The sequence below is a fragment of the Lathyrus oleraceus genome, chromosome 2, assembly GCF_024323335.1.
Source record: "Lathyrus oleraceus cultivar Zhongwan6 chromosome 2, CAAS_Psat_ZW6_1.0, whole genome shotgun sequence".
NCBI classification, from domain to species: domain Eukaryota; kingdom Viridiplantae; phylum Streptophyta; class Magnoliopsida; order Fabales; family Fabaceae; genus Lathyrus; species Lathyrus oleraceus.
In genome coordinates this window covers 105,784,342-105,794,516 of record NC_066580.1, presented here as the reverse complement: position 1 = coordinate 105,794,516, position 10,175 = coordinate 105,784,342, and the positions used below count along the sequence as shown (strand labels likewise).

Genomic DNA, 10,175 nt, shown 5'->3' with positions numbered 1-10,175 from the left:
ACGGGCATCGAGTATTCATCCTTCGGTGTGGCATTATTCAGGTCTCTAAAATCTATATAGATTCTAAGAGTTACGTTTTTATTGATGATGAGCACTATGTTGGCCGACCATTCGACGTATCTCGCTGTTCGTATGAAACGAATTTTAAGGAGTCTTTATATCTCCTACTTGATTTTCGAGGTGATGTCCAGAGCAAATCATCGAGGGTGTTACTTCACTGTCTTTTTCCTAGGTTGGATAGGCAGTCGATGCTCCACCACGTTTCGATTTAAACCCGACATTTCGTTATAATCCTAGGAAAAATAGTCCCTATATTCATTCAATACCTCGATCATTTTCTCCCTCGTTTCTGACCCCACCTTAGCACCTATGTAAGTTGGTCTTTTTGTGATTCCATCTCCCAGATCGATCTCTTTAAAGGGAACTTGTGCTTGCGTCTTCTAGGACTCATTTAATGGGTTCTTTTTGAACCCCAAAGGCTCGTTGTCATAAATACAATCAATCCTCCGGCTTTCTGAAGCTATTGTTTAGTCTTGTCGACCATTTTCTAAACCTTCAACCTCGCAGTCTAAATCCTGAAGCCTCCCTTTTTCCAGAATTGACTTCCTCTTGTTTTCAGCCAAATAGGCCAAAATTTGAGCCAAACTTTCTGACTCAGCAGTCATCCTCATCGACTATAGGCCACCCCGTAGGTGGAATTCACGTCTCTGACCCTATGTCTTCCTCATTATCCCATATGAAACCATGATCAGGGTCTAAGTTCAGATCTCGACCAGTTTTGACGGAAGTATAGGAACCCGATTCGTCATCGCATGGCGTTATATTCACCAAGTGTTGGTCGAAAGACCTCTTGGAACCCCTATCATCGACACGGTAATAAATTTGGTCGACCTCAATATTTTCTATGATGCCGTCTTTTCACCATATTATAAGCCTCTGGTGAACCGCCGATGATACAGCTCCTATCCCATGGATCCATTCTCGACCAAAGAGTAGATTGAAATTGACTTTGGAGTCCATTACCATGAATAATGTTGAGCATGTTGTTGTGCCCACAGTGAGATCAACCTGGACAACCTCCATTATATTGTTGGTTTTCCCCTCATAGTTTGATAGGACCATGTTGTGTTGTCGAAGGTCTTCGTCACCCTTTTCTATTTTCTTAAATAGAGTATAGGGCATCAGATTGATTGTAACGCCTCCGTTGACAAATACCTTGTTAACCGCCATTTCATCGACCTTTGCTCTGATGAACAATGGCTTTAGATGATACATCATCCCTGGGCTGGGTCTCTCAAACATAACTTTATGTTCTTCCACCACGCCCCTATTCATGACATAGTAGCACAGAGGTTTTCCTTCGTCTGTCTCATCTAGCACAAAATCTCCCTCTGTTTCAGAGATTTCGGATACCATGTAGTATTCAGCTGGAAACACCGATACAATGCCATAGTTTACAACGAAATCATCACCATAAATGTCATCATTGTTTTCATCATACATGTCTTCGTCAACCTCATCATCGGATTGGGGGAGTATTCAGGCTCCGCTTCCTGTGGTTGGGGGGAATACTTGGGCCCTTCTTCCTTTGATTCACCCCCACTTCTTGGTTGCCTCTCGTCCTCTGACGAACATTCCACATTTTGAGTGGCTATTACCACCTTCTTTCTCGTTGAGTCGACAATCATGGACATTTTCTGATTGACCACCATTTTTCTTGGTCCCACTACCTTTGGTATTTATTTCTTTTGTCCAGTGGTTTCCAAAGGTTTCAACTATGGAGTGGTAACGTCCTTCCCAGCTTTTTTGTTTCGCTGGTAGCATCTCCATTGTGTCCTAGTCATCAGGTTCTTTCTTTTGTAGTTAGGAGATATTGTGTAGCCCATTTTCTTCTCTGGAGATGTTGTTTCTTTCTCTAACACTCTCCATTTTGGCTTTTTTCCCCCTTTCTGGTTGACAGACACTTTCCACTTTTCTTGTGGAACATCAGTCGGAGGAATGAAGGTCTTTGGTCAGGAACGCGGAAACCGCCTTCTACAATCTTCGTTCCGTCGAGGTTCCTCATGCTTGATAAACACAAACCATGGGACAACAAGTTTTTCCTCTTCCCCAACCTTGTTGTTTTCCTCCAATTTCCTGGCGGTTTTCTCGTCGAATACCGCATTGCGCTTTGGGCATAGTAGAGCCTTTGACCCTTTCTCTTTGCACTTCTCTTGGAATTCTGATAAACTTTTGCCTGGTTAGGGATAGGCCGACTCGGCCTTCATTTAGGCCTTATTCCCGAAACCCTTAGTAGTTTTGACCATCAGCACTTCAAAAGATTCAACTAAGGAAGTTGCTTCGAGAACCTCTTTGAGACCATCAGTAGTCTCAACCATCATGCCTTCGAGAGGCTCTGTGTATAAAGCTTCTTCCACTTTCAGGGGGTCAGAGTCCACCTGCATTTTTTGCCTTTCGCCAAACTGGAGCCTTCCTTCTTTTAGAGCTTTTGCACCAAATCCCTGAAAAGAACACATTGGTGAGTTTTGTGACCAAGGAAATTATGAAATTTACAGAATCCCTTTTTTTTTCTTTTTTTATAGGGGGGTCTTCTAAACATTGAGGGACGCTAAGTTGACCATCTTTTACTAACAGATCAAAGATTTTATCGTACTTAGACACGTCGAAAGTATAGGTCTTAGCTACATATTTGTCTATTTTTTCTGGTTCGACAAGGTTTTTCCCATTCGAGGGTTTCAAAACCTTACACGCATACGAAGGCACGAGCTTAAGTTCTGCCACGTTAACCTCGCTTCTGTCGATTATATCTTCGTCGTCGGAAGAAACTCCTTCGACTGCGATATATGACACTTTTCCTTCTTATGATATTGACCCGCCTTGGACTTCTCAGCTTTAGATACGTCGAACTCTCCAATTGGGACATATCTCTAAGATAATGAGTATCCAGCTTTTCCTTATAGAATAATCTAAACCCCCAGCCTTCATCTTGACTAATTTGTGCTCAGGGACTTAAGTAAAGCATCGCGCTTTCAACAGTCTAAACCTGTTTAGGTATTGATCAACTGACTCATCAACCTTCGGGTTAACGCTAGCTAGTTCTTTGAGGTTAATCTTCGATTATCCCATGTAAAATTATTCATGGAACAATCTCTCCAACCGTGTCCACGTTTGGATCGATTGTAGAAGTAGCATTGTGAACCATGTAAATGCGTTCTTTGTAAGAGAACTTGGGAAGTATGTTAACTTCAAATCCTCATTGTTCCTATAACGCCAGACTCAGTCTGGTACCTGGCCACGTGTTCGACGGTGGACTCCTCAGTATCCCAACGAACTTGGTAAATTTCGGGACTTTCCACCCCCTAGGAAATTCTGTCTGTAAGATAAAATCTGGTAGAGGTGAAGAGTAAGTCGGCCACTGTAGGCAAGGACTTATTCCATTTCGTACTATGATTCGTTCGTCGATAGCTTCTAGGTTTTGTTCCCCCATGGCTGCTTCGTGTCGAACTTGTCTGACCACCTGTCAGGATCCTGGTTGCGGTTAAGCATTACCACGGGGGTCCTTCATGCCACCCTTGGGGTCTGTTCAAATTCCTGATAATCTTGTCGAGCTGGTGTTTCCGGTCAAGGAGGAGGCGTAAGGTTCCGACGGACCGAAGCCATTAGGGATCCCAAAACGTTCCATATCCTTGTCATTTGGGTTGCCAATTGTTGGTAACTCTGCGTAGAATCTTGGATCAACGACCTCAATATGGTACCCATTTGCTGAGTTAGCATGTGTACCATTTCATGATTACTCTCGTCCATCTGTTGTCTCATAACGACGACAAAAATTGACGTAAAAGTTGAGACTGATTGAGACGTCAGTCCGAAACCTGGGGGTCGACCAAATGGGGTTGCCAAAGGTTCAAACCCTTGGTAACGGGGGAATGGCGATGATGCGGTGTCGCTGTAAGTCGAACCGAAGTTATGCATATTTTCCATAAACTCGGTCGTCATTTCCAACCTTCGGTGCATGGGGACCGTGAAACTGGGATATGTTGCCCATCAGTTCCCATGGTTGTTGGTGTCGGAATTTGTGGCTGACACGGTGTCATAATTGGCCCTATAAATGTTGTAGAAATCGTCAACGCTACACTAGAGCCAACATCAGCAACTTGGGGCGTCATTGTGTTTCCCGCCGAAGACGTTTCTTCGTGTGGTCTAGGAGACGTCATTTTGCAACTGCGCAATCGCATACACCTAACACTATCGGAGTCCTACTGGGCGTGCCAATTTGTTGGTTCATCAACAATCTCTAGCCTTCCTATGAGAGGGTTACTTGCAGGACCGGCTACAAAGTCCTGGGCTTTGTGTTTGAGCGTATGATGTTTTGGTAAGCAATGTCTTTGAAAGGTTTAAAAAGCTTAAATGTAATTCTTGATGAGTTAGGGATGTGGTAAAAAAGTAAGACAAACGGGAATGTATTGAAAGTAAAGCAAGAAATCAAAGGTAAATTTGGTAAGATATAAATGTAAATGGAGGCAAAAGTACATTATTTGTAGGGAGATGACTCTTTTCTCATAAACGCTTTGGTACTTGAAGTTTTACTCCTACTTCAAATGCTAAAAATATCACCCTTAGAATCTTCCCTAACACTTATTTAAATACTAATTAAAAGTAACTGTCGGGGGGTTACGAAACTATCTTGTGATGACACGTGTTGGTCCACTTCCCCCATGTTTGTAGATAACTACCCACATTCTTTGATTGTCCATGACCGTCTTCACCATTCAAATATTTCGACTTCGACTAAAGCCTACAAATATCGACCCATGGATGTGTTCACCTTCCTGTCGATGCTGCTCTGACGAGTTTCTTAGTCGAACTGATTTTCTTCTTTTATCAAAATTGGTCAGCTAACAATACCCAAAATAAAGTATTTAACAACAATCTCTACATTGCTTCATCACTTATTTCTTATTCATATTTTTCATTATTCCAAACATCTATATTAAAGTATATGCCATAACATTTGTAAAATGCATATATGAAGAAAATTAATCTCTATCACCACCATCGATAGGTACACAATGAAGTGCGAAACGAATTTTTTTGAAACTAAATGATTTCCATATACCATTTCTTCCCTTTGATCCAACTTCTTCTGTCTTTGTAGATGATGCTTGATTCTCAGATAGCACAAACTTTCTTGTCCCAAAACTTCCTATGGGTTCAGATGGACCTAGAGCTGTTCCCAAAACAAACAAACAAAATAAATCATTTAAGCACTACACTTTTAAGCATTTATATTTCAACACTTAAAAATTGAAAAACAAACAATTAAAATTGATAACAAAAAATACACAATTCGATTGAAAGGAAACAATTATATAAGAGTATTGTGTATATGTAATTGTGCATATGTTTTGAGATTTACTTTCATTGTAACAAAATATTAACACAAAAAAATTAAATTGTCAAATGTATTTTTTGATACAAAAGTTAAATGTAAAATTATTATTACTTAGTGCATAAGTTAAAAATCTATTTTGAAAAAAAGGAAAAATAATGATAGTCAAATCCTAACCCATAAAATAAAAATAAAATAAAATAACTTTTTTTCTTCTATAGTAATTTAAGGAAAAAAATCTAAACATCTAGAATAAATATTAGTTTAATGGAAAAAAATATAAACATCTAAAATAAATATTAATTTAATTATATTGTGAATATTAAAATAATTAAGCTATAAAAAACTATTTTTGGTAAGAGTTTGAATTTGAACACGGATTTTCCACGCTTTAAGTATATCAATTTGTTCATTAATCTGTTTAACAAAAATTCAATTTAATCGAGAGAGTAAAATATCTTTGGAAAATAAAATATCACATATTTTTTAAAGTTCAGTTTTCTTCTGTTGATTTTTTTATTTTTCGTTTATAGTTTACTCCCTCTGTAATAAAAAATAAATAATGAAATAAAAATCAAATGTATTGAATATAAAATTTAAATCAAATACATTTTAAAAAAATAAAATGTAAACAAATATATATATATATATATATATATATATATATATATATATATATATATATATATATATATATATATATATATATATCAACTCACATAAAAAATTTTACTTTTCAAAATTTTATAAAATAATTTTTTATTGACTTCATAAAATAAGTAAAACTAAAGTATTAACATGGTTGTGAATAATTGTGCGAATGAAGAGGCTTTTTAAAATAATTTAAAAAACACTTCTCTTAAAACCAAAAAATTGATATAAGAAAAAAAAACATACAATAGACTAGATTGCTCGTGAATTGAGCATAGGAAAAACATTTATATTAAAATAAATACAATAAACAACAGCTACAAACACAAGAAGTAATATAAAAATTGTTTAAAAAAATAAAAATTAACACACAAAAATTATTAACATATCAAAAAATCTTACCATCAGAGATATCATTTGAGCACTGTAAAACATAATCAGGTGCATTGAATTTCAATGCAGGTAATCTACCTTGACGTGCATAAGATTTGAGAGCTTTGTCAATAACATCACAAACAACATCGTCTTCATTAACCACTAGTGTTAATGGTCCCGAACTACCAACAATGTTGATCGATATCAAAATTTTGTTAGTATTGATGTTGTTATTCTTCTTATTTTTCAGCTCATCACCAACGCTCCAACTATTGCTCTTGTACAACACCACTTTCTCAAGTTTTCGTAACCTCTTAGTCATATCTCGGCGTTTCTTACTTGAAACTGGAAAAATGAAAAACATGTTTTGAATATCTGAATTTTGCTAAACTTTAATTTTATATTGTAAATAGAAAAAGAGAAATGTTCAAAAGATGAGTGGCCTTTATGACCTAACCTCTTTTTATACGATATTGTGATTCTTTGTGTTCAATTTATTAATTTATTAATTTGGATATTTGATTTTTTAGATATTATATTTTCGTAACTCCTGTTATACCATGTGACAGGTCAAAAATATTATTGATTTTTATTTATATTTAATGTTCGAGGGTCAAATATAAATATTTCTAATTGATATATTGAAAAAAGAAAATTCATTGCATATGAATATTTTTATTATTAAATTAATTTTATAAAAAAGCCATTCTAAGTAAATTGTAGGAGAAAATAGTAATTATCAATTGAGGAGTGCATATATTAGGTTTGTCAAATTTTATGTATAAATAAATAAATAAAAAGAATATGCTAACAATGCACCTATATTGCATCAATAATATACACGGCTCATATATAGAAATATTTTATTCTTAATTTTTTCAAAATGATTTTGATCCAAACTTTATGAAAAATACATTTGATATTTTATTTTTCATTTATATTTTATTACATAGAGTAAACTGTAAAAAAAAATAATCAAAAAAATGAAGAGAAAATTTTATTAAATAATCTATAAATATGTAAAATAAATCTTATGTATATAAGTTAAAATTAAAATTATGTTTATATTTATACCTGTAAAAAAGTATATGTGTGCATGGTATTCCTACAATGGTAGAGTCTACTCATAGGTTTTAATAGGTTTATAACAATTTAGAGTGGTTAGGACTTGCCCACTGCAGCGAAAAGCCTTGTATGGTGATGTTACGATGGTTTTGTAGGATCCACTCATGTGAGGTGAGAGACTGTGTATATCAGTGTAGTGATAAGTGGTTTTCGCATCACTTTTATTAGTTGTTTTACTTCGTTATTTTCTCATTTTCGTCCGATTTACATTCTTTTATCATGTTTTATACTTTGGTAGTATTTTTTTAATGTTTTCAGGCTTAAATAAGTGTCTCGGACAAAAGAGGAGCAAAAATGAGTAAAATGTGGGAAAAAGACGAAAGTTGGATTTTCCTCCCATACATTTTTCAAAGAGCTGCTACGAGACGTGGCAACACACGCCTTAACCAACCTTTCTAGTACAATCATCATATGTCTGTTACGGACAGTCGTAGCAGCTGCTAAAGACTGTAGTAGACAGGGGAATTTTCCCCGTTTTTTCTTTCATTTTCTGGCGTTTTCTATTGCTATTTTGGGATCTATGCACTTCTTGATTCCTAATATTTTATCTTGATGGACATTTATCAGAGATATTTGTTCCACAATTAGGATTTTTTCTATAAAAACTCATAGTTTGTAATAGTTTGGCATCCAGTTTTTCTTCTGTTTTACTTTCACTCACTTTATTTTCGATGTTCTTTGGTATTATTTTACTCAAGTCTCCATCAGAGCACTCAGATCATTTATCAATTCAATCTATTTTATTGTCAGTCAGATTATATTTACCTTTATTTATGAGTATCAATTTACACTTTTACAATTAATCATCTTTTTTATTATGAATATTGCTCTAATTGTGTTGTTTCTCACCTGAGTGAGTAGTCCACTAGGGACTAAGGGTCATGAGACATATATAATAATTGTATGTATGATTCATCATAAACCGATTATGAGAGTTCACTCACACGTTATTTTTAAACCTGAAAATCTCATTCCAACCCCTGTACGAAAGTAAAGAGTTTGCATGTGTTGATCCTAATCTGAAAGGATATGTATCGGTACCCAAAAGTATGTTTTTAAATAATTAAATTTGATACAACGAAAGTGCTCATATGCAATTGAGAAATGATTCATCTTTTATAGTTGCGCAAAGAAAATAATATATGATGAATAACTCGATCGTGCGAAACAGACGGATTATTTTCCATAGATATAACAACATGTTGATGAAAGTAGGTGTTGTCCATATTTATCTATTTTCTATAATTATGTCAAAATTCTCGTAAAATAGAAGTAAAAGGATCATATGAATATGTCAGAGTAGGGATCATGAACCATAAGTCTTGTTTGTCTCGTAATATTTTAAGTTATTTTTAGTTAATATGTTTTTCCAAAAGTGATTTTTATTTAAACTGTTTCACAAAATACCAATTTTCGTTCACTCTAGATATACACCAATAGAATAGGGTCCGTTAATCAAACTATTGGTCTCTGTGGTTCGATAACTCTTTTTACTACTTCACACAACTATACACTTGCAGCGTGTCAAGTTTTTCGCATCGTTATTGGAGACTAACTATGCTTGATATTGAATTAATGTTTAGTCACCGTATATACTATAGTTTTATTTTTTCTTTATTTTAGTTGTCTCTCTGACCTTGTATGCGAAGAACTCGCTTTGCTGATAATTTAGTTGAGTCTGTTAACAAAATTGAGCATTTCTTACGTGAGAGACGCCGAAATCTAATACAACAAGAGATGGTCGAACTAGTAGTTAACACTAAGCCTCTTAAGGTTTATCCAATTTCTACTGAAGAGGAAATGCAATATAGTATTGTGCATCCCCCCCGATATCAACAAATAAATTTGAACTCAAATCGTCTTTTATAAGTATGGTCTAACATGACCAATTTTCAGAGTTGCCTTCAGAAAAACTAAACTAACATCTTTTTTTCTTTGTTGATAATTGTGGTACTGTAAAGGCTAATGACGTTGACCAAAATGTCATCCGCTTTAGGTTATTCCCTTTCTCGTTAAGAGATCATGCGCGAGACTGACTTCAATCCTTGCCTGCCAATTCGATAACATCTTTGGCTCAATTAACAACTTCCTTCCTTCCACGGTATTTTCCGCCAAACAAAACAGCTCAAGTAAGGAATGAGATTAACTATTTAAGACAGGAATAAGGGGGGGTATTTGTTTGACGCGTGGGAGCTTTATAAGGACTTATTGAGATTGTGCTTGTTTCACGGGCTTGAAAATGGATGATTATTCATACCTTCTATAATGGTCTCCTTTACTCCACAAGGATGACCTTAGATGCAGCTTCTGGCGGAGTCCTCATGAATAGTCCCCAAGATGTGGCATATAATTTGATAGAAGATATGGCTAAGAATCACCACTCATTGGTAAGTGTGAGACAATTCGCCGCTAAATTTACCCCAAAAATAGGGGACTCTATGAAGTTAGTGCATTTGACCATATGAATGTAAAGGTAGATGCTCTCTACCAGAAAATTGATAGTTTGAGCATCACTTCTTCTGCGTTTGTTCTACCTACCCATGTTGCTTTTGTTGTCCCCTTACTCTCTACTATGAGATATGCAGAATAAACACGCATGTTGCTAATGATTGTCAAATGGTTTTTGCCATAGAAT

General features: G+C 35.4%; 1 protein-coding gene across 1 annotated transcript; it reads right to left on the bottom strand.

Annotated features, from left to right (window-relative positions):
- Positions 1 to 4,525: 4,525 nt before the first annotated feature.
- On the bottom strand, positions 4,526 to 6,829 carry LOC127121181 (uncharacterized). The gene is made up of 2 exons (XM_051051760.1): positions 6,443 to 6,829; positions 4,526 to 5,227 (listed from the first exon to the last, which is right to left on the bottom strand). Exons 1-2 carry the CDS (start codon positions 6,777 to 6,779, stop codon positions 5,037 to 5,039), a joined length of 528 nt encoding a protein of 175 aa, XP_050907717.1. The 5' UTR covers positions 6,780 to 6,829; the 3' UTR covers positions 4,526 to 5,036.
- Positions 6,830 to 10,175: the final 3,346 nt, after the last annotated feature.

Bases quoted from the DNA above. Each gene is read 5' to 3' on its own strand.
- LOC127121181 (XM_051051760.1), bottom strand. From the start codon at position 6,779: ATGTTTTTCATTTTTCCAGTTTCAAGTAAGAAACGCCGAGATATGACT. The intron at 5,228-6,442 runs GTAAGATTTTTT...TTTTGGGAACAG, and splicing joins CTCAAATGATATCTCTGATG to CTCTAGGTCCATCTGAACCC.